Source organism: Mesocricetus auratus, unplaced genomic scaffold (genome assembly GCF_017639785.1).
Source record: "Mesocricetus auratus isolate SY011 unplaced genomic scaffold, BCM_Maur_2.0 Super-Scaffold_100676, whole genome shotgun sequence".
Classification (NCBI taxonomy): domain Eukaryota; kingdom Metazoa; phylum Chordata; class Mammalia; order Rodentia; family Cricetidae; genus Mesocricetus; species Mesocricetus auratus.
In genome coordinates, this window is record NW_024429266.1 from 173,697,139 (window position 1) to 173,720,357 (window position 23,219).

The window sequence follows — 23,219 nt, forward strand, 5'->3', positions numbered from 1 at the left end:
CCAGCAAGCTGGGTATTATGGCACAGTCCTACAATCTCTGGACTTGAGGTGCTGAGGCAGGAAGGCTGCCATGAGTTCAAGACCAGGCAGAATAACATAACAAAAACCTCTTTTTAAAACTTTCAACAAGCCCAGCATTGGTGGCACATGTCTTTAATCCCAGCACTCGGGAGGCAGAGGCAGGCGGATCTCTGTGAGTTCGAAGCCAGCCTGGTCTACAGATCGAGTTCCAGGACAGACTCTAAAACAATACAGAGAAACCCTGTCTTGAAAAACAAAACAAAACAAAAAAAAGTTCCAACAACAAAGCTGAAAGCTCCCATTTCCTATGCACTGAGTGTCAGGCACGCCCTAAGTATCTACAAATAAATTGTTTCTAATCCCTGCAGTAAATATGGGGTGGGCTAATTAATAATAGGTTGGTTACCTCTACAGTGACAGGCCCATATTAAGTACCTTTAGGTACACTATTGTGTAATCTTCACAGAATTTATGGGGTTGATTAATAACAGGTTGGTTATCTCAGATGCTGAGATTAAGGGAAATGAACTGACTTGCCAAAGTTCCTACAACTAACAAGTTGTAGAGGTAGGATTTAAACTCAGGCCCTTTTGTCTGGAAAGGTGGCTCTTCAGCCAGCATGCTAAAACCAGATGAAGAGTTCACTGCTGACTTCCTTTGTGGATTCCACATGGTTCAAGTCCTTTGTTAGGACTATAGCTTAAGTGCTTCAAACATTACAGTTGAGACCTTAATTGGAAGCAGTAAGGTTGTACAAGACTGTTCATACATATCCAACCTCGGCATTTTTTTCCAATTCAAACACTTGTTGGAGGGAATGCCTTCTAAGTGCCTGGCACCTGTAAGGTGACATTCGTATAGATGAGGTAACCAAAGTAAGCCATGGTTGCCTGGGGCCTTGCAGCTACTTAGAACGAACTGAGACCAAAAAACAAAAACAAAACATTGTTGCATGTTGATGCTTACTGTGCTCTAGCAGGCGCGCTGTGCCTTGCTGTACACAGGACACAAAGATAAATCAGCAGCAGACCTTGCTTTCAAATCTGTAGTCCAGCAATTTAGGTACACCCCCAAAATCTCTATGCTAACTGGAAAATGTCCTAGTGTGTCAGACTAATGTCTCAAACTCATGTCGCCTAGCCCCCAGCATTTTTTAACATCTTCGAGAAAATTGTAAGTGATAAGTCATTTTAAGGTCAAGGTAGCCACCAATAGGGTGCTGCCATTGAATTTTCAGGTCTGTTAGGCTGCCTGGGGACCATGTATTGGTACTTGGACTCAGTGAACCCCAAAGAAAGCCCATACACAGATCCTGTTCCGTGTGGATGTGTGGGCAGAAGACTGGGTATGCTGAAGGAACGTGCCCAGACTGAAGAGGGTAGCTACGGCTGCACGCTGGGCCTCTGAACCTGGAGGGAAGGAAGGCCGAGATGGCACATTCGGAGCCTCATAGCAGGAGGTGGAGGGAGTCAGCGCTGAAAAGAGGATTCTCTGGGACTCGCTCACACTGCCTCAAAAGAGACTCCGTGGAGAAAGGCTTGAGCAGGGGAGGGTGAGGTTCCTTGGGTTTGTTTCTTGAGACAAGAGTCTCGCCATGTAGCCCAGCTTACTTCAGCTTCGAACGTGCGACCATCCTCCCGCCTCTGTAGAGTGTTGGGACGACGCGAGTGTGCCACCACGCCTTGCAAGGATGTGGCTCCAGAGCGGACTAGCCCGAGAAGTCGCAAACCCTGAGATCACACCGAAAGCCCTGAGATGGCAGAGTCCGGCCGCGGGCGACCAATCGCCAGCTGCGAGGCCGGCAAGCCAACCGCTAAGGCTCCTCAGGCAGACCCGCCCACTCCACCGCACCCGAGTTCTCATTGGCGCCTCTCACTTTCTCCTCGGATTGGCTACCTCTAGGATCAAATAAACAGGGGCTAGGATCGACTTCCGGTGACAGTGAGCGAGAACCCGGAAGAGCCTCACTGGCGCGGCTTTCCAAAAACCCCGACGGCTGCGCAGGAGGAGAAGGCACGCGACCGGAGGCTCTGGGGGCGGGGCCACATCGGGAGGAAAAGGAGGGGCCTGCTCCGCAGAAAAGGAGAGTGGGCAGGGTAGGACTTTGACTCCCTGCAGGAGGCTGGTCTACCAGGGGAGGGAGACTCAAACGGGGACCGGCCTTACACCAGACCCAGAGCCTAGGACGCGAGGTGCTACACCCTGAGGGCGCGTGGTCACCTGCGAGGTAGGCCTTGGGGCTCCGGAAGGTCGCGTTCTGAGTGGACGGGGCCGTGATGTGCCGGAGACTGCTATCCGAATGTTACTCGGCTCTCGTCTGCTTAGCAGCATGAAGCATCGCACCCTAACCTCCAGCCCGGCCCTCTGGGCTTCTATCCCGTGTCCACGCTCTGAGCTGCGTCTGGACCTGGTTTTAGCTTCTGGGCAGTCTTTCCGGTGAGTGACTGCGCTTGAGAGGACCCTTCCCTGGGATGCTGACCCCTCAATACTTGTCCTCCAGAATGCAAAGAATGATGGGAGTAAGAATGTTGGGAGTGAGCCGGGCGTTGGTGGCACATGCCTTTAATCCCAGCACTCGGGAGGCAGAAGCAGGTGGATCTCTGTGAGCCTGATCTACAGAGCCAGTTCCAGGACAGCCTCCAAAACAATACAGAGAAACCCTGTCTCGAAAAACCGAAAAAAGAAAAAATGTTGGGAGTGATGGATGAGCGTGCACTTTGATGTATAAGCACTAGTGGTGAGCCTCCTCCTTTATGAAATAGATGTAGTGAGTGTGCAGATTGTGAGGACCATGTAAAAATCAGTGGGAAAGTTGAGAAATGTGCTTACTTTTCATGCACGGGGCTCTAGGTGCAATCCCCTGTTCCTTTTTTTTTTTTTTTTTTTTTTTACATGAAAACCATACTGCTTTTACTTTGTAACTAACTTATAAGTCAGTTTTTGGGTGGGACATTTGTAAAACAGGAGGGCCCTTAAAGAGCGCAAGATGGGTAACTGAGTGTTAGAGCTTTCTACTGGGGTGCTCAGGTGGAGGGAGCAAAGCCCTGCACACTGGAGTGGCGTGCTGGCAGATCAAGTGTGGACACTGACACAGACGGAGGAGCAGCTCTATTGCACCGTGTACCGAAGAGACAAGAGCCAGGTCGGCAGGCCCACCCTAGAGGAGCTGGAAGCCTTACACAAGTACTTTCAGCTGGATGTCAGCCTGGCTCAGCTGTATAGCCACTGGGCTTCTGTGGATTCCCACTTCCAAAGAGTGGCTCAGAAATTCCAAGGTGAGTGCCAAGGGGCAGGGATTGTGACTTCTGGACAGTCATTGGCTAAGTTACAGCCCTGTGACTTCGTTTGCCCATTGTGTAAAATAGAGATGGAAGGCCAGTGAGATGGCTTAGCAGATAAAGGCGCTTGTCATGCAAGCCTGGTGACCATGTGTTTAATGCCCAGAACCCACAGTAGAAGGAAAACCAACTACCAAGGTTGTCCTCAGGAACCATGGCTCTCAGTATGCCCACACTCATGTACACATGATAATAACAAATAAATAAAATTTACTTTTTAAGTGATTAGGCTAGTGCTTAGTACATTGCCGCTGTTATTATAGTAATGATGATAATGATGACCACAGTGAATGATAAGATATGGGGCTTAATCCTGGCTGTGTCCTGGAGCAGATGACATCATTCTGTCATTATATACAAAAGAGCATTTGTTCTTTGGGGCTGTAGAAGGAGGAAAATGAACACAGAACCCTGCTCTTGTGGTGACTGCATTGTGATCCCCCCACCCCCTGGAATGGGATGGTCACTCAGCCTCACAAAATGCCACGAGACATGAGAGGTCTAGCATTGATTTCTCTCCCTCATTCTCCTGGGTCTCCCTGGAGCCTCTAAATATAGTGTCTGATGTGGAGGGATTCAAGGAAGCCAATCCTAAAACAGGCATGTCTCCTTCCCCTGCCTTTCTGATTTCTAGGTGTGAGACTGCTAAGACAAGACCCCACAGAATGCCTTTTCTCCTTCATCTGTTCCTCCAACAACAACATTGCTCGAATCACTGGCATGGTAGAACGGCTATGCCAGGCCTTTGGGCCTCGACTCATTCAGCTGGATGATGTCATTTACCATGGCTTCCCCAGCCTCCAGGCCCTGGCTGGTGAGTATTTGGATAGAAAGACCTGTCCCGTTCTCCCCAGCTACCAGCTCCTACCTCAGAGCTCCCCACCACCCCAAACCCTGTCTCCAGCCAGAACCACCATACTTGGTCTGATCAGTTCCAGTTACAACTCATCTTCAGATTTCATCCCAGAAACATCAGCACGTCCCTAGTTGTATATTTGCCAGTATATTAGTACCTCATTAGAGAAACATCTGTACACAATGTTCAGTAGCTTACGGTTGCAGGCATATGATCTGAGACATACTGCCTAGATCTGAATCCTAGCTCTCACAGTTATAAACGTTATTTAGCATGTGTGTGCTTCAGTCCTGAGTCTGTGAAATGGAAAATATTACATATTTTCTCAGAATCATAATGACTGAATAAAGGGAGATACATCCTGCATTTGGCAGTGTTTGACACACAGGAAATAAGTGGAAATTTTAAGCTGCTGTCACTATAGTGAATCCTACTCACTTATCCATTAAGGCAAGTATATTGGTTAGCAGATATGAAGACTAAGTTAGGTGAAGTGCTTAGGGACTAAATAGCAAGGAGCCTGCCTTGGGTACATTCTCAAACATGGGGGTGTTTTGGGGAGCTAAGAAAGGTCTTAAGTCTCTGCTCTTGGCATAAGAATTGTAAATCTTTGCTGGAAGGTAGTGGTGCACGCCTTTAATCCCAGCACTTAGGAGGCAGAGGCAATTGGATCTCTGAGTTTGAGGCCAGCCTGGTCTACAGAGTGAGTTCCAGGACAGTTAGGGCTACATAGAAAACCCTGTCTCAGAAAATAATCATAAGTCTTCAAGGAATTCATTCACCTCTCTAAGTTTGGCTAAACTTCTTTATAGAATGGGAATGTCAGTTTCTATTTTGAAGGGGTTGGGAATGAATAAATCGAAGGTGAGGTGTTGAAAAGAATTTGGGCATTCCTGTCTCCACCTGAGTGAGAGATCCTATCTCCATCATGCCCTCTCTCTGTGTTGGAGGGGTGGAGGTTGATGAGTGAGTAGGATGTAGTGCTTGCATGTATGTGTGCCTGTGCTTAAATGCATGTGTTTGTGGAAGTCAGAGATCAGTGTCAGGTATTTTCCTCAATCTCTCTTAGTTTTTTGTCTTGTTTTTATTTTTTAAGTATGTATTTTATGTGTGTTTTCCCTGCATGTCTACATGTGCACAATGTGCATATGCCTGGTGCCTACAGAGGTCAGTAAAAGGTGTCAGATCCCCTAGAACTAGAGTTACTGATGGATGCCAGATAGCATGTGGATGCTAAGAACTGAAGCCTGGTCTTCTGCAAAGGCAACGGTGCTCTTAACTGCTGAGCCATCTCTCTAGCGCCTTCTAAGTCCCTACTTCATCTCTGTAAAATGGACAGCACAGAGGTGCTGTCACTGGGACCCTTACGAAAGCACACTTTGCCAGTCAATGTGTGACATACACACAGCGCTTGCTGTTATCATCATATTTATAAATTTACTGGTGAGTGTGTACACATGCAAGGGCAGGTACACACGTGAAGATCGGGTGTGTATGCGTGCAAGTGCAGGTACACACATGAAGATCAGAGAGCAACTTTTCAGAAGTCAGTTCTTCTGAGGCAAGTCTCTTGATTCTGTCACTGAGCTGCATATCCAAGCTGCCTGGCCTGTGAGCTTCCAGCAGGTTCTCCTGTCTCTGCCTCCCGTCTCACCTTGGGAGTGCTGGGATTACAGATGTGAGCCTCTCCATCTGGATTTTTATGCGGGCTCTGAGGATCAGATTCAGGTCGTCAGGCTTATGCAACAAGTGCATTCACCTGCTGAGCCATCTCAAACTTCTGCATCAGGTTTCTAGGCCATGGTGTGAGCACTTCTTGAATACAGCTAAAGAGCTCAAGCGGGGGTTCCTCCAGAGTCCTCAGCCCCTGCTCCAGAGCCCAGCACAGAGGAGGTGTTAAGAAAACATTTATGGGGCCAGAACTCAGGTCTTAACTGTTTTCTTTTCACATCCAACTGTCCAGTGACTCCTAGAGGACAGTAAATAAAGAAGTGCCTAGAAAAGCATTGGGGTGGGGATGTTATACACTAGCCTGAGAACAGGAACAAAGCGAGGATGCCTGACCTCTCCTTTCCTCTCTACCCCACAGGTCCAGAGGTAGAGGCTCACCTCAGAAAGTTGGGTCTGGGGTACCGGGCCCGTTATGTGAATGCCAGCGCCAAAGCCATCCTGGAAGAGCAAGGCGGGCTGGCTTGGCTGCAGCAACTCCGAGAATCCCCATATGAAGAGGCCCACAAGGCCCTCTGCACCCTGCCAGGGGTGGGCACCAAGGTGAGGCCCCAGAGACATAGGGAATGTCCCCTTGTCCACACTGAGAGTATGAGAGATGGAAACAAGGCAGACCTGAGTATCCCGGGGAGCCTGAGTGCTGGAAGAAATACAGGGAGAACAGAGGACTAGCAAATATTTTATCAGAGACAAAGGCAGTGAGTATAAGAGAGGCTTCCCTTTGGATAAATTCTTAGAAAGGTTCTTTGTGTCAGTGCATTTATGTGCACTACTGTATGGGTGCAGAAATTTCCAAAGGAAGAACAGGAAAGTTAATACTGGTTACTTTTGGGAAGACAAATGGAAAGATGTTTCTACTTTTTTTTTTCTTGAAATTATATGTACTTACAGAATATTTGTTGATGTCAATAGATACATTCTAGCAGATAATTGAAATTTATAATTTGTCCTTATTCTTTATACTCCTCTGTGGCTTAAAATGAATTTTCAGGAGCTGGATAGATGGCCCAGAGGTTAAGAGCACTTGCTGCTCTTCCAGAGGACCCAAGTTTGGTTCCTGGCACCAGTGTCAGGTGGCTTACAATCACTGTCTCTTACTCCAGTCTCAAGGGATCTGATGCCCTCTTTTAGTCTCCATGGGCACCTGAACACACATGGCATACACACACAAGACAAGTCTTTAAAAATTAAAATAAAGGGCTGGAGAGGTGGCTCAGAGGTTTAAGAGCACTGACTGCTCTTCCAGAGGTCCTGAGTTCAATTCCCAGCAACCACATGGTGGCTCACAACCATCCGTAATGAGATCTGGTGCCCTCTTCTGGCATGCAGGTGTACATGCAGAAAGAACAGTGTATGCATAATAAATAAGTAAATCTTTAAAAAAAATAAAATAAAATAAATTTTTGGTTCTGGCCACCGACCCTGACATCCTGAGTTCAATCCCTGAGACCCACATGGTGGAAGGAGAAAACTAACTTCCATAGTTGGCCTCTGACCTCCCTCTGACCCCTGCCCCATGACTAGATAAATATATGCAATTTTTAAAATTGATTTTCACTTAATTTTGAAATTTAAAAAAATGTTTTTCTGTATATGTGTATTTTGCCTGTATGTATGTTTGGTTACCACTTGCATATATGGCTCCAGAAGATGGTATCCGATTTTCTGGAGTTACAGATGGTTGTGAGCCACCATGTGAGTGTAAAGAATTGAACCTGGGTCTTCTGAAAGGGCAACCAGTGTTAACAACTGAGCCATCGCTCCAGCCCCACTGGCTTAAAGAATTTTTAATGGAGCCAGGCACACGCCTTTAATCACAGCACTGGGAGACAAAGGCAGGCAGATCTCTGAGTTCAAGGCCAACATAGTCAACAGAATAAGTTCCAGGACAGCCAGGGCTACAAGAGAAACCCTGGCTCAATAACAACAACAAAAAAGAAACTAATGGACTGGCATTAAGTCTTGGCACTGTCTAATTTCTGCTGTGTGGTTTTGGCCAAGACACTTAACCTTCAAAGCCTCAGTTTTCTTCCTCTTCTTTGTTTATATTTTGTAGCCCCGGCTGTCCTGGAACTCGCTCTATAGACCAGGCTGGAAAGAGCTGCCTGCCTCTGCCTCCTGAGGGCTAGGATTAAAGGTGTGCACCACCACCTGGCTGAGCCTCAGTTTTCTTGTCTCTAAAAAGAGCATGATCATACCTTCTCCCCAGGTTATATGAGAGCATAGCCTACACAGGTGTTCACTCAGGAACAGGTCTTCCTGAAGCTATTTTTAGAAGTAATGGTAATTACTGCGTATTGACTGAAATTGCAGAACAAACAGTGCTACCTTAGTGGAAGGAGGAAGCAGATGGCTTTGGATGCTGGCCAGATCCTGCCATTCCTCCACAACAGTTCTCTCTTTGTCAAAGGTGGCTGACTGCATCTGCTTAATGGCCCTTGACAAACCCCAGGCTGTGCCTGTGGACGTCCATGTATGGCAGATCGCCCAGCGTGACTATGGCTGGCACCCTAATACATCCCAGGCTAAGGGACCGAGCCCCCTGGCTAACAAAGAACTGGGTGAGGAGAGTGTGTGATGCTGGGGTGTTGGGCTGAGGTTGGAGAATCTCTGTGCTCTTAATCGTCTGTCCCACACTCCCCATCTGACGATGGAGGACATGTGGATCAGTTCATGTAGCCTCCTCCCTTCTAACTTAGGAAACTTTTTCCGGACTCTGTGGGGACCTTATGCTGGCTGGGCCCAAGCAGTAAGTATACGTAGCTCAGACCCTAAAGGTCTTCTCCCTCAGCCCTGCTTGACCCCTGGACTCTTCAGCCACCTGTTCACATGACTCCCACTCCCACCCTCTCCCCAAATATTCTCCATTGACCCCAGCCCTGACTTCAGCATCTGCTCCTCCCATAGATTCCGTATGCCTCTTCCCATAGGTGCTGTTCAGTGCTGATCTGCGCCAACCAAACCAGGCTCGGGAGCCGCCAGCAAAGCGCAGGAAGGTCTCTAAGAGTCCAGAAGGCTAGGTAGGACCCAGGGGACGAAAGATGTCATTGGTATCTTTCCCTTTGTCCTCCACTTCTCTTCTAAATCCCCACCCAGTTTCATGTCAAGAAGACTCACCACTCCTACCTCAGACAGCCAGCACCCCCAAATCAAGCAGTCAGTTTTATAGCAGGGGCAAGGGAGCTGTTTGAGAAAACTGAGCTGTCTTGTTTTATCTTCCCTTTATTACAAGAAGGAACAATAAAATAGAAACATTTGTATGGAAAACGCAGTGAAGAGTGAGAGGGAAAGGGGTGACGGGGTATGGGGTAAGAAACTCCCCAGTTCTGGGGTGAGGAGGAAGCAGGCTGCCCCCAACCCCTCCCATGAAAGGAACCCTGACTTCCTTGGTGTTTCAGTCCATGGCCCTAGAGCTTGGGGGTGGTGCAGGGGGCAGTTCCGAGCCTGGCTCCACACAGCAGTCTCGGCAGCAACAGCCAGCTGCTGGCCCTGTGTGGAGAAAAGAGCAAAGGAGGCTGTGGAGCAGACCCCAGCTCCAGCTTCAGCCTTCTGTTTCTCCATGGACCACCTGACCCCTTCCACAGACCCTGGTTCTCACCCCCCGCTGTTGGCGTCAGCTGCTCCCCATGGCTGGCTGGCTGTCCTTGACCCTCCTGACTGGTGCCCAGCTGAAGCTTCCTCATGTGCCGAACCACGGCTGTGGCGTTGAAAGCTTGCTGTGGGAAGAGAGGAAGGGGACTGCTGAAAAGATCCTCAAGGGCTAGGGGTTGGCAGTAGGAGTCTTGAAGTGATTCTGCAACTGCTGTTCCCACGTTCCTTAGTGACTCCCAAGTCCTCCCAAGAAACCTGTAAGGCCTTACTAAGTTATATTCAGTCTTACACACAAGCACATGTGTAAAATGTGTACAAGGGAATTCATATTCATGTAACAAACACTTGGGTGTTAAGCACAGCTCTGAGCATGTTTCATGGTTATTCATTTATCCTCACAAAATTCTGTGAGGCAGCACTTTTGTGTTTCTCTTTTTAAAAAGACAGTGTTGCTATGAATCCTTGCCTCAGTCTTCAAAGTGCTGGGATTACAAGCATATGTATGCTACACACCAGGCCGACGAGCACTGTTTGTTTGTTTGAGACAGAATCACTGTTTGTTTGTTTGTCTGTCTGTTTGTTTGAGACAGGGTCTCACTATGTAGCATTAGCTGTCCTGGACCTCACAGAGATTGGCCTGCTTCTGACTTACAAGTGCTGATATTAAAGGTGTATACCACTGCACCTGGCTCTGGCAAGCACTATTAATAGCATTAATTTCTTTCTTTTTTTTTTAAAGATTAGTTCTGATATAGCTCAGGCTATCCTCCACTTCTGCCTCTTATCTCCTGAGTCCTGGGATTATAGGCATATGCACCACCATGCCCAGTTTTGTTTTTTGTTTTGTTTTGGTTTGGTTTGGTTTGGTTTTTTTTGTTTTGTTTTGTTTTGTTTTGTTTTGTTTTTTTACGAGACAGGGTTTCTCTGTATTGTTTTGGAGGCTGTCGGTCCAGCCTGGCCTCGAACTCACAGAGATCCGCCTGCCTCTGCCTCCCGAGTGCTGGGATTAAAGGCGTGCGCCACCACCGCCCGGCCCACCATGCCCAGTTTTATGGGATGCTAGTGATCCAATCTGGGGTTTCATGCATGCTAGGCAATCACTGCCTACTGAACTATATACTCGCCTCTCCCCTTTTTGAGACAAGGTTTCATGCATCCCAGGCAGGCTGACCTTGAATTCCTGATCCCCCTGCCTCAGCCTCCCCAAGTGCTGGGATAGCATTAATTACAAGGGAGAAAACTGAAGTGCACAAAGGTTAAGTAATTTACATACTTGTTTCTCTCATTTTATATTCAACTTATTCACCTAGATGTCCTATGTGTCTCTCAAGTTGACCATGTTGAAAACTAAGCCCCCCTCAAGACATGTTATTACCATGTCCACATTGTGCCAACCAAAAGTTTGGGCCAGCCCTTAACACCTCATTCCCTCAGTATGCCTCTCATCTTTGCTTTCTTGTGAGTCTGTCTCCTGCTTTCAGTCATCCTGTGTTCTTCTTGCTGCTTCTGAGTCAAGCCCCACTATCTGCAGCATCTCTGTTACACCCTATTGGGCCTCCCAGGCTTCCCTCCTTGCCTTCTCTGCATCCTGAAAGCAGATCTTTCTTCAGGACCAGTTCCTGCCTTCTGTCTTTCTGGGATCATCCTCTATAACAGGTGGGTGCCCCCACTGTAGCAGTCAAGGATCCCAGTGGCCTTTTCCAGTTTCTGCAACCTAGGCTCTTGACAATTAGTCCCCTAAATTCCTCCAGCCTCTCTAATAATCCAGAGGGCTTAGCCCTTGGCCACACCCTCTTACCCTGGCTTCTTTGCACCCCTGTTCCCTCTGCCTCTGTGCATGGTTAATTACTAGTCAACCAACAGGTCTGTGGCCCCTTTCTGGCCCTTCTTGAGCCCACTGGCTGCATCATGTGAATCCTGGAGACTAGACTGTCCCTCTAGAGATGGAACACCGGGACCCTCCTGGACTTTGGAAGTCAAGTAGCCTTTGTTGAGTGAACAAAAGGAAATGCTTTGGAAAACCTCCTGGGTAGGTCCTGCACTTGGTACTGGGTGCTGTGCAAGTAGAGTCTGGGCAGACCGGGATTAGGATGGATGCTGACCTTCCACTTGCTCTTGGCAAAGTTCTTCTTGATCTGCTCGCTCACTGACTGGTGGATATTCTTATCCAGAGCTGTGTCTCCTGCGATCCTAGGATCGGGATATATGCAGGTTTGTTTGTAAGACTGGAGGCAAGCCTGGGTCCTCCAGGCCCCACCTCACACTTCGTTCGGAGTGGGAGCTCTCACCATGGGTGCTGCAAGGCCTGCTCACAGGTGAACCTCTTCTCCGGGTCTTTCTCCATCAAGTGCCGTATGAAGTCTTTGGCTGAGCCCCAAGACAAAAGCAAAAGATTACAGCATGACCATACCTGTGGACACCCCCAAGACAGTGCTCACTCCCTCAGATCTCTCCTGATGAGGCAAGACAACGAGGCCTAGTCTGCTTATGCACCACCCCACACATCCCAGCCTTCTAGTTCCCTCCTTTCTTGAGTACATATTTACAGAAGAATCCACTCAGTACATGCACACTAGTGTGTAAACCATTGACAACCCTCACAAGTAGTCATGAAATGGGAGATGGAAATATTTATGCTGTTTAAACCTCAGGGAAGTCAGCCTTAGGGGAAGTATTTTTGTAACTACTATGTTAGAAGACTGCATGAATGTGTATCGATCTGTCCAATTAGAACCAAGCAGAGGGAACCCAAGGTGAAATGTGACATCAGCTTCTAGGCTGGTACTAGGAGGCATGACAGAAGACAGACAGTGGGGAGACCCCCTAGAGCAGTTGAAGAAGGCCCCTGAGGCAGAGCATAAACAAAGAAGGCAAAAGACCCAAATACCAGAGTCAGAGATGTCATCCCAGTAAGGAGAGTCAAACTCATACTCGGCCTTCAAAATCTGTTCAAAGAGTTTCGCATCATTTTCATCGTAGAAGGGTGGGTAGCCACAGAGCCTGGGCGGAGAAAAACCCGTCATGTCAGCTTCAAATGTACTCAATGGCTTAGAGATGGAGCGTTGGGGCAGTGCTAAGAACCAGACAGTACCCACAGGAAGTTCTCTTCCTTGCCTTGCTCGCTTCCATCTGCCAGGCTGGCCTTCTGTCCTCTGAACCGCTCTACTGTCCTGAGCACCTTTGGGCTTGACATTCTACCCACACCTAAATTGTCTATCTCCTTTACATCACTCAAAGCCACTCATATGTCACCTCCCCAAAGAGCCCTTGGCTATCTGAAATGACATCTCTCCCCATCTCCTACTCTGCTTGACTTTTCTTATTTTTACCAGGAAACACTACTTTATAGATGTGTTTACTCGTTGATTCTCTATGTGTCGACTCTTAAGGGCAGGCACATGGCTTGGTTTGGTTTCTGCTAAATCCTCGGTGCTTCCCACAGTGCTGGAAACATGGCATCTCTTGAATGAAGCCTGTTAGGGTTTTGTTGTTGTTTTGTTTGTGTTTTGTATCTAGGTGTTTTGCCTGCATGTAAGGCTGTGCACCATGTGTATGCACCTGCAGAGACAAAACAAAGCACTAGATCCCCTGGAATTGGAGTCATAGACAGTTGTGAGCTGCCATGGGGGTGCTGGGAATTGAACCTGAGTCCAGCTAGCACTCTTAACCACTGAGCCATCTCTCCATACCCCTGCGGGTTAGTATTTAGCTGGAACATATTTGTATAGAAGGAGAGGACAAAGCAGGGAACACAGTTCTAGTCACAGACTACCTTGCCCATGCCCCCACTTACAGGATATAGGCAATGACCCCTATGGACCAACAGTCTACGGCCTTGCTGTAGGGCTTCTGGGCCAGGACCTCAGGGGCTGTGGAGGGAAGAGGACATGGTAGTGACAAATGTCTGTCCTGCATCTCCTGGCTCCTTCCTCATCCCCAGCCCCACCCTAGGGCTCTCCGCACCCACGTATCCTGGAGTCCCACAGGCCGTGGAGAGCACACTGCCTGGGTCCTCCATCTTGGAGAGGCCAAAGTCGGAGATCATGATTTTGGAGTCTTCATCCAGACTGTAGTACAGCAGGTTCTCTGGCTTGGAGGGTAGGAAAGAAGAGAAGGGGCAGTCAGAGGTAAGCAGAGGCTAGCAGCACTATCTGCTTCTGCTAAATCCATTAGAAGCTAGCTAGCAGGCGCAGTTTTGCATGCCTGCTGCCCTAACACTTGGGAATAAAAGCAAGAGGATCAAGAGTTCAGTGTGAAGCCGGGCGTTGGTGGCGCACACCTTTAATCCCAGCACTCAGGAAGCAGAGGCAGGTGGATCTCTGTGAGTTCGAGGCCAGCCTGGTCTACAGAGTGAATTCCAGGACAGCCTCCAAAACAATACAGAGAAACCCTGTCTCGAAAAACCAAAAAAAAAAAAAAAGAGTTCAGTGTGTTCTTGGGTAATATTGAGTGCAGAGCCCAGCCTGACATGCACAAAACCCTGTCTCAGGAACAAGTGGCAAAAGCCTGAATCTTAGCTATTTCAGTGGCTGAGTCAGAAAAGTGACTCCAGTCAGTTCAAGACGAGCCTGGGCAGCTTAGTACCTGCCTCAGAAGAAAAGGTAAAAAGAAGAAAAAGTAATGGAATATGTGCAAAAGGAAGGCAGAAGGGAGACTAACTGAGGAAGAAAGGGGAGGAGGGCAGACATGGGAAGGGAGAAGTATAGTGACACCTATGTATGAAGGTACCGTAATGAAACCCATTACTTTGTGTGCTAACCTAAAAAACTGGTAACAAAGGAGAGGCAAAGGGTGGGGGTGGGGCGCAGTTGGGTGTGTAGGTAGACCGCTTGCCTAACATCATACATAATGCCCTAGGTAAAGAAGCAGGGAAAAAAAAAACAAGGGCATTCTCTAGAAGGCCACGAGTTTTAAAAAGGGCAGGACCAAGGGAGTGTGGGAAGGATTTTCGTAGACCTCAGAAATCCCCAGTACCACAAAAAAATTTCACTTTTTTACCTCCTACACTGGACCTTAAGTAAGTGCCTGACTGATTTTAACCATACCACATAACCAGCCTGGACAGTCTGAACAAGCCCACTTTACAGATGAGGAAACTGATGCCTTTAGAGAGGCAGTGATTGACCCAACAACCAATTAGGTCATGGCTAGTCTTCAGACCAAAGTCTGTTATGTCCCAGAGCCCATCCATTCCCGACTGGAGGATATTTCTTATTTCTTTTCTTTCTCTTCGCTCTCTCTTTTGTTCAGTTGGGTTTTTTGTTTTCTTTTCTTTCTTTCTTTTTTTTTTTTTTTTTTTTGAGACAGGGTTTCTCTGTGTAGCCCTAGGTGTCCTGGAATTCACTCAAACTCAGATCTGCCTACCTCTGCCTCCCAAGTCCTGGGATTAAAGGCATGTGCCACCCCACTTGGTTTGGACTGAAGTGTATTTCAATGTAAGCCCCTATCCATTTCCCTGAAGCTTTGCTGTTCCACTTGTACCCTACAAAGAACAAGTAGGATGTTTCGTTATCAAAAAAGGACATGTGTGTTGTTAAGGTAAAATAACAGCCCAGCCCACTTCTTTTGTCCCTCTCAGATCTGAAATAAGAGGAGTTGGTTTAGTAGGTCACAAGAAGTTCATTTTGCAAAGAGGGAGCCGAGGCTCCAGTGAGGGGCCGAGAGATGCCCAAGGACAGACAAGGCAGGATTGGCAGAGTCCCGCATGCCCACTTCCCCGGTGCACAGTTCACCAGGTTCCACAGAGCTCACCTTGAGATCCCGATGCACGATGCCCAGGTCGTGCAGGTACTTGACAGCATCCAGCACCTGGAAGATGAGGCGGCTGGCATCCCGTTCTGTGTAGAATCCTTTCTCCACAATGCGGTCAAAAAGCTCCCCACCTGAAACCCTGCAGCAAGGGACAAGAAAGTCTGGCCAAGAGAGTAGGGTAGCAGGGAGAGGAGTGAGGATGGGCAGATAGGCCACTCACAGCTGCATGATGAGGTAGAGGTGGCCCCCACTCTCATAGATGTCATCCAGGGCTACGATGTTGGGGTGTTTAATCCTAGAAGGAGAATGAGGTGGTTGAGAGCTTACAATGGCTTGCACACTCCAGGGCAGGACACCAAGATTCTGGAACCTACTGGGGGGAAAGCTGATGCTAGAATGTAAGAGCAGAAAAGTAAGCACTGGGTTCTGGTGTCAGACAGACCTGGGCCTAGATGCTGCCTCTGCCTGGACACATCTGAGGCTAGATTCTGATTCTGCCCAGACAGACCCATACCCAGATCCTGCTTCTGCCACATGCTGCTTGGGAGCTAGTATTTTCACTTTGCAATTCTAACGGGAATGTGACTTCTAAGTTTCCTGTGTTTACACATTTGCCAGCCTCTCAGAGGTCACCTCCTCAAGTGTAGAGAATGTCTAAGCTGGGCGGTGGTGGCGCACGCCTTTAATCCCAGCACTCGGGAGGCAGAGGCAGGCGGATCACTGTGAGTTCGAGGCCGGGCTGGACCGACAGCCTCCAAAACAATACAGAGAAACCCTGTCTCGAAAAACCAAAAAAAAAAAAAAAAAAAAGGAAATGTCTAATTCAGATCTATTCTAGCACCAGATGAGTGGTTGCTTGTAATATTTATTGAATGGAATGTCACCTCTCTGAGCCTGTGAGTCTTCATCTGTAAAAGATAAGTAACAGACCTTCAAAAAGTCACATGAAGATCACATGACGTAAGACAAGCAAGCCGCCTTATGACACATGTATTACAAATCTGCATACAGTCAGTGCCCCAGAGATGAACCAGTGACAGTTGATCTTGGTGGTAAGGAAGACCTGGCTCTCCTGCAGACTTGCTGTGTAACTTTGGGCAAGTCTCTTGCCCTCGCTGGCCTCATTATCCCACCCACCTGGATAGAGGAAATGAAATAACCATCTCCTCTGTCCTGATAGTTAGGACATGGGAGGCACTGGAAGCAAATGCTGGCTATAAGCTTTGCAGCATGAACAAACCAGTTGGTTGCTAATTTAGTCAGGGGTTCAGCAAATAGATAGTCTGTCTGCATTACTTCATGGGAGAAGCTTGGGTGGGTAGGGAGCTATGTGGGTGGTTGACTTTGTGGCCCCATGAACAGATTCATCCTCTATTAACAAGCCCTGGCATCTCAATCTCCTCTAGGAGGTTAGCTCTGTGCTAATCACTCCCGGCCAAATAGAAGTTCTTGTCCTGTGAGGCCCAGAAGTCAAAGGATTTCTAAAGCAGTGAAACAAGGATGGGGTGTGTCAGTACAAGGCCCACACACTTGTGCAAGACGGCGATCTCATTCTCCATGCTGCCCTCTTTGCCCTCCAGGGCCTTCTTGGCAATGCATTTGATGGCCACCAGCTTCTGAGTCCTCTTGTCCTCTGCCAGGATTACCTCTGAGAAGGCACCCCTGTGAGATAGAGGTTTGCAAGGTGAGGACCTAGAACCCCAGCTTCCCTTGCTCTCTCCTCCATCTCCTGTAGCCTGCAGGACCACCTATGTCTTTCAGAACTCATCTACCCCCGGCTCCAGAGGTGGTCCAGAAGCCAGACTTAGTTGTCTGTCCCTTGGCTCAATAACTGGTCACATATATGCCAGTTTCCTGGCATTGTGAATGAAGTACTCTCCTAGTAAGCTGGTAAGATATAGGCAGGTATCTTTGTGCTTTGGAATTGTCTGCTTCAAACTGAAGACAGTCAGAGGAAGCCAGGCTGAGGAGACAATTTTCTGATAACACGTGAGCCAACTGGGCCTGAACTCTACCCCTGTGATATTTGAGTGTAATTATTTTTTCTGTTAAAATCAGTTTGAGTTGTGGGTAATGTAATGCTCTTTAGAACTTCAGAATTAGACTGTTACCTGAGAATGTTTTGAAATGCAGAATTTCAGGTCTTACCACCATGGACTTCCTAAATCAAATGCTACATTTTAACTATGTCAGTGAGTTTAGGAGGCAGGGATTTACCCCAGACTCAGAGCAACAAATAAATCGATTCATACTGGCATTCACTGATCAAGGAGGATCTGCTAGGGCATTATCTCTGTATCTATTTGCTTTCTCTGGAAGAATAAAAAGTCCTAAGTCAAAAATCATACCTGGTGGTAGCATTCCAGTCATTGAGGACAACTAGTGACTGATCACAACACTGGTTTCCATTCTTGGCTCTCCAATTTGCCACCACACTATGGCCAGTCTTTATTTTTTTTTTCAGATTTATTTACTTGGTGTGTGAGGGTTTTGTCTACATGCATACCTGGTGCCCCACAAAGGTCAGAAGAGGGCATCAGAGCCCCTGATGCTTGTGAGCCACCATCAGTGCTAAGAGCTGAACCTGGATCTTCTGCAAGAGCAAGCAGTGCTCTTAACTGCTGAGCCATCTCTCCAGCACCTATGGCCAGTCTTTTTTTTTTTTAAAGATTTATTTATTTATTATGTATACAGTGTTCTGTCTGCATGTATGCCTGCATGCCAGAAGAGGGTACCAGATCTCATTATAGATGTGAGCCACCATGAGGTTGCTGGGAATTGAACTCAGGACCTCTGGAAGAACAGTCAGTGCTCTTAACCTCTGAGCCATCTCTCCAGCTCCAATGGCCAGTCTTAAATGCCTTCCTCCATCCTGTGAAATGGCCTCCTCCTCCTCAGCCTGTTCTCAAGGCTTTGCATTCTCTGCCCCTTTCCATTTCTTGCTGCTTCAAATCCTCCCAGCCCTGACTCTGAGCTCCAGCAGAATGCCTCTCTTCGGTAGCCTGACCTCTGAGCCTTTGCATGCACTGGTCCCCTGCCTTGAATTGCTGTCCTTCTTTCTGACAAGCACAAGCCTGTCCATCTTATCTGTCAGCCCCCAGATCTCATGTCTCCTTCAGGGAGTGTTCTCCAGCCAGAAGAGACTACTCGGCCTCTACAGCCCCCGTAAGAGCATAATATACATCTACCCGCCCTTTTGTGTCTGTCTGTCTGTCTCTCCAGGACCAACTTGTAAAGGGAAGAAACCTGGTTTGAGTTAAATTTGAATTCCCACCATCAAGAACAGCCATGTCCAGAGCCGGGCGTTGGTGGCGCACGCCTTTAATCCCAGCACTCAGGAGGCAGAAGCAGGTGGATCTCTGTGAGTTCGAGGCCAGCCTGGTCTACAGAGCGAGTTCCAGGACAGCCTCCAAAGAACAGCCATGTCCAGCCTCAGTTTCCAAACCTAAGCCAGAACACCTGTTCTTGGCAGCAAGTTGGATAAATGGCTCTTTTATTCACCTGTACTTCCTTCTCTTCATAAGGAGTCTTTGACTGTGTAAGAGAGGCCCCATCTTACCCATGTCAGCCAAAAACAAAAAGTTGGACTAGTCTACACCATGCCACAGCCCTGGGCTGTTGGAAAAGGGAAGTGCTTGCTGGTCAACTGACCAGAGGAATAACCACCCCAGACTCAACCTCTCCAGCCATCAGGCCAGAGAGTGAAGCCCTTCCCAATTCTGTCCCCAGCTCAGACATCATTCCGCCACCCCACCCCCATCCTGAGACTCACGTGCCCAGAACATCTCGGAAGTCATAAATATCCCTAATGTCTTCTGCCTGCTTCCACCTGGGGCCTTCCACTGCCCCTGGCATGGCCCACTGCCCTCCAGCCACAGCCAGGGCTCCTGGAAGGGAAATGGAGGAAGATATTGAGAGGATCTAGCATCTCTGAGAATCTATTGCGTGTCCCATGACTATTCAGCCAACAGAGTTCATTCATTCCTTGATCTGTTCATTGACACAATTGTTCAGCCTTCACCAGCCATTTGCTCATTCAACAACATTGGTATGAGAATTCCTATGCCTAGAAAAAAATCATTTCTGGTAGTAGCAAAATTCTCAGTATTCATGCATTCCCTCACTTCTTCATTCTCCATTCTCCGCCCCAGTATTTCTCTGAATTTAACACCCAAAGAAACCCTCCCCCTTGAGAGAGATAGCTGATAAGACCACAAAGCAGCTAGGAGCAGCACCCTAGAGGAACCCTCTGCCCAGAAGCAGTGATGCCCCAGTCTCATCCTGGGAAGATCTGGGGTGTCTCCTCTCCCTCCTCCTCACCACCCTAGCCTCTCGGAAATCAGGTTTCCGGCAGCCTGGGCTTCCAGCAATATCTCAGCCACGTTTTTAAATAGCTCTTTCTCACTGTTACCAAGGCAACATCAGCCACAGCTGGAACTCCCCAGGCCTAACCCTCCTGACTCCTCTGTCCCAGCAGCCTGAAAACTGGTTCTACCCATCCCCTCCTGGTATGACCTTATGTATCCTGGATCTTTCCCTAGACTCCTGTCTCATCCTACAAGAAAGGGTGAGTTCTCTCCCCATGCATCATGTGAAAAATAGGAAACAGGTTGGAGATGGATAGGGTGAGTCCAAAGTTGCCCAAGAGGCAACTAGCCATGGTCCCAGCTAAGCTTGCTAAGGGCTGTCTTCTGTTGGTCCAGTAGAAAGCTAGACTGGGGATAATTCAGAAAACAATCTCTCAAATCCAAGAATCACAGTGGATAAATCCAAATAGAGCCCCTCCATGCCACATAGCTACGGGAAGCTGCCCTCCTGTTTCCTCTGGAAAAGATGAAGACATCCTGACCAGAACTGTCCACTCCTTGTTCCCAGGGTTTCTAAGAAAGGAGCCAATAGTGAAATAAAGAAGTAAAGTCAAGGCCAGTACACACCTTTAATCCCAGCACTCAGGAAGCAGAGGCCAGCAGATGGATCTCTGTGAGTTTGAGACCAGCCTGGTCAACAAGAGCTAGTTCTAGGACAGCCTCCAAAGCTACAGAGAAACCCTGTCTCGGAAAAAAAAAAAAGAGTCAAACTCACCTGAGGACCAGCCCTAATGACTCTCACAGTTCCACGTGCTGCCGCAGACACATCAGGAATTATATGACTCTTGAGCCCAAATACCTGCCTTCTAGACCCAGCACTCTACATACCTCGGCACTTGATTACATGCATCTACCCAGACATCAACATACATGTTCATATATACAGTCCCCAGGCACCCTCATGCATCACACTTACCTGTTCATCCAAACACCCCTCACCCAGACCCCCTACCTCCAATACTGATTTCATGCACACACGAACAAGGCAGGATCCATTCCCACATACCAGACTTGGCAACTTCTATCTACACTCTAGCTCCTCTGCTCAGTGCTCTACACAGCAAACCAAGTCATAACTCTTCTACCTAACTCTAAAACACCCTCAGAACAGAACCAAACCTCCCCAATAGACCCGTGTGTGTGTGTGTGTGTGTGTGTGTGTGTGTATCCTATATACAACAAAAATTAATTCCCAGACCCTTACACAACTGAAGCACATGCCTGCTTCAGGGAACCCCTCACATACCCTCCCCCATCTACACTTCCAAATGCCCACGCCCTTCCAGTCCGGCCTAGCGCTTGGACATATGCGCGCACGCAGCGCCCCTCCCCACCCTGTTCTGACACACAGGCAGTATCCCTGGAGGTCACCTAGCACCTGATGGGCCTGGGACGGAGGTGGGAGAAAAAGGCCCAGCCCTATTTAGTCCAGGGTCCAGGTGCCCCTCCCACCCTTGGGCTTCAGTACGCTGTGGCTGTGACTCTCAGAGGAACAGAGCCAGGCGGACCCCAGCTGTACCTGCGGCTGCCCCGCGTTGGGGCTGGCTGCGAGGGCCGGGGTGGCTGGTGAAGAGCTCTCGCCGCGTCTGTGCCTGGTCAGCCTGCCTGCTCGGTCGCTGGCGCTTGGCTGAGGCTCGGCTCTCTTGGCCCGCCTGCGGCTCTGATGTCAATGGAGGAGGAGCCTGAGGCACAGGACCTGGGGATTGGGAGTTGAGGGGACGCGCGCTCTCGGACTGGAGAAGGTCCCCAATGGTTCTACCACAGCCCCTGCGACATGCTTCCTTGCCCCTTGGTCTTCAGCAGGATTCTTGTCAGCGGAGACAAGTGAGGTCCAGAGATGTCTTGAAATCAGCAGTTGGTCAGAGGCAGACCGTATTCGAACCGACATTTTTGAGATGCCAGAGGCTGGCCAGTTTGAATATGGTGTTGCTTTCAGAACAGTTCTGGGACCTCCCTTAGGGTCCTTTCTGTCCCCACCTCTAGTTGTTAAAGGGAGCTAGGCCCATGGAAGAGGTTCAGAAGACTAGTAAAGGCTGGTGAAATGAAGGGGCTGCAAAATCCCATTTGATAGGCAGGTAAACTGAAGCCCTGAGTCAGCGGAAACATCGGCCCTGAGCCTTTACACTTGCAGGTACTCGGCTCAAAGGGACCAGGGAAGAGAGGTGGGAAGAGGGGAGATGGAGTTAAATCTGGATGCCTAGGGAAGCAGGCCAAAGAGGACCACAGTGTCATGTGACAGACTGGTGGCTAGGAGCCAGGATGGGGAGGGTGGAGTAAATCTGCTCCTGAGGCTGCAGGCTCCAAGCCAAGGGACCTGACCCGGCTTGGTCTAAGCAAGGCTCTTTGGGAATAAGTTGAGCACAGGCTAGAAGGGGAAGCAACTGGCAGTGATTAAAAGTGGGTCTGCCCTGGTGCCAGGCAAAGGGAGCACTGGCTCCCAACTGACCTCCTAGAACAGCTCTCCTGGGTTAAACCTTTGCTTCTCCCAGTTGGCCTGTCCTTTGTCCTGGACTAGATAAGCCAGGGAAGATTGTTAGAAGGGTTTCAGAGTCTGACCACCCTTACCATGCTCTACCTTTCGGAGCCTCAGTTTCTTCTCTGAGATATGGAATTATCGACAACTGACGCAGAATTCTCTTGAGAGCTCTGTGTAATGTGTGTGCGGTACTTAGAACACTGTAGTTCAAAACAAGCTGGGTATGGTGGCTTCAGAGGCAGAGATGAGTGTGTTGTCAAATGTTCTAAGCCAGCCACTGAGAGTCTCCTTCAAGGGCAGGGAGGGCTTCAAGGGAGGGAGGGAGGACAAAACAGGAGATATGGAGATGACGCAGTGGGCAATCTGCTCCAGCACACGACCTGAGTTCAGATCCCCAGAACCCATGTGCTCCTGTTTTCCCAGAACTGCGGGGAAGAATCCAGAGCATGCTACCAGCCTAGCTCCAGGTTCAGAGGGCAACACTGTCTGTCTCAAGGGATTGAGGCAGGGAGTAATAGATCAAGACACTTGCCATCCTCCTCTGGCTTCCACGGACTTGCACACTCACACGAATGCACACAAAACAAAGTAAAACATGAGGACAAGATTCAGCATAAGCCTCGGCTCAATGAAGACACCTGATTTGCCCAGGGTCAGAAGTTAAGGGGTATTTTCTTCCTTACATCTTATTTTCTCAATTTCCTAACTCACTTCTGACCTAGGCCCAAACCTCTATTCTTAGCACCCATCTAACATGCTATTGAGCTAGAGAGTAGTGTTAATACAGCTGTGTTTATCGCTGTGACAGAGGCAGACGGTATTCGAACCTGGGTGATAAGGTGTCCCATGGAGGGCTAGTGCAACTTTTTTAATATTTATTTTCTTTTATGTCTATGTGTATGAGCTTACCAGTGTGTATGTGCACCATGCTCATGCAGAAGCCCTTGGAAGCCAGAAGAGGGCATCATACACCTTGGAACTGTAGTTACTTATGATTAGCCTCTGTGTCAGTGCTGGGAACTGACCCCGAAGTCCTCTGCAAGAGCAGCAAGTACTCTTAACCATAGCCATGTCTCCAGCCCTGATTTTAT

At 48.6% G+C, this 23,219-nt stretch overlaps 2 protein-coding genes across 12 annotated transcripts; one reads left to right on the forward strand and one right to left on the reverse strand.

Moving 5' to 3' along the window:
* Window positions 1–1,989: 1,989 nt before the first annotated feature.
* On the forward strand, window positions 1,990–18,791 carry Ogg1 (8-oxoguanine DNA glycosylase). 8 transcript variants are annotated; one of them, XM_040737053.1, is made up of 8 exons: window positions 1,993–2,457; window positions 3,049–3,296; window positions 3,994–4,173; window positions 6,305–6,486; window positions 8,354–8,504; window positions 8,643–8,692; window positions 8,874–8,963; window positions 18,508–18,791. In XM_040737053.1, exons 1-7 carry the CDS (start codon window positions 2,321–2,323, stop codon window positions 8,961–8,963), a joined length of 1,038 nt encoding a protein of 345 aa, XP_040592987.1. In that variant the 5' UTR covers window positions 1,993–2,320; the 3' UTR covers window positions 18,508–18,791. The 8 variants fall into 8 exon arrangements, with proteins under 8 accessions (XP_040592991.1, XP_040592990.1, XP_040592987.1 ...); XM_040737052.1 differs by lacking the exon at window positions 18,508–18,791 and adding an exon at window positions 9,528–10,247; XM_040737054.1 differs by lacking the exon at window positions 18,508–18,791 and having other exon boundaries at window positions 1,994–2,248; window positions 2,347–2,457; window positions 8,874–9,210.
* On the reverse strand, window positions 9,150–21,303 carry Camk1 (calcium/calmodulin dependent protein kinase I). Of its 4 annotated transcripts, none has more exons than XM_005066149.4 (12): window positions 21,172–21,303; window positions 19,058–19,172; window positions 16,816–16,947; window positions 15,506–15,580; window positions 15,286–15,424; window positions 13,498–13,624; window positions 13,328–13,403; window positions 12,422–12,534; window positions 11,823–11,901; window positions 11,637–11,724; window positions 9,542–9,659; window positions 9,150–9,432 (listed from the first exon to the last, which is right to left on the reverse strand). In XM_005066149.4, exons 2-12 carry the CDS (start codon window positions 19,138–19,140, stop codon window positions 9,338–9,340), a joined length of 1,125 nt encoding a protein of 374 aa, XP_005066206.1. In that variant the 5' UTR covers window positions 19,141–19,172; window positions 21,172–21,303; the 3' UTR covers window positions 9,150–9,337. The 4 variants fall into 4 exon arrangements, with proteins under 4 accessions (XP_005066206.1, XP_012965934.1, XP_040592984.1 ...); XM_013110480.3 differs by lacking the exon at window positions 21,172–21,303 and adding an exon at window positions 20,220–20,275; XM_040737050.1 differs by lacking the exon at window positions 16,816–16,947.
* Between the last annotated feature and the right edge of the window lie 1,916 nt (window positions 21,304–23,219).

Coding starts and splice junctions, on each gene's coding strand:
- Ogg1 (XM_040737053.1), top strand. CDS start 2,321: ATGTTACTCGGCTCTCGTCTGCTTAGCAGCATGAAGCATCGCACCCTA. Junction 3,297..3,993: donor AGTGGCTCAGAAATTCCAAG/GTGAGTGCCAAG, acceptor TCTGATTTCTAG/GTGTGAGACTGCTAAGACAA. Junction 8,693..8,873: donor ATGCTGGCTGGGCCCAAGCA/GTAAGTATACGT, acceptor CTCTTCCCATAG/GTGCTGTTCAGTGCTGATCT.
- Camk1 (XM_005066149.4), bottom strand. CDS start 19,140: ATGCCAGGGGCAGTGGAAGGCCCCAGGTGGAAGCAGGCAGAAGACATT. Junction 13,625..15,285: donor TCGTGCATCGGGATCTCAAG/GTGAGCTCTGTG, acceptor CTACCCTCCAAG/CCAGAGAACCTGCTGTACTA. Junction 12,535..13,327: donor GGGGTCATTGCCTATATCCT/GTAAGTGGGGGC, acceptor TTCTCCGCCCAG/GCTCTGTGGCTACCCACCCT.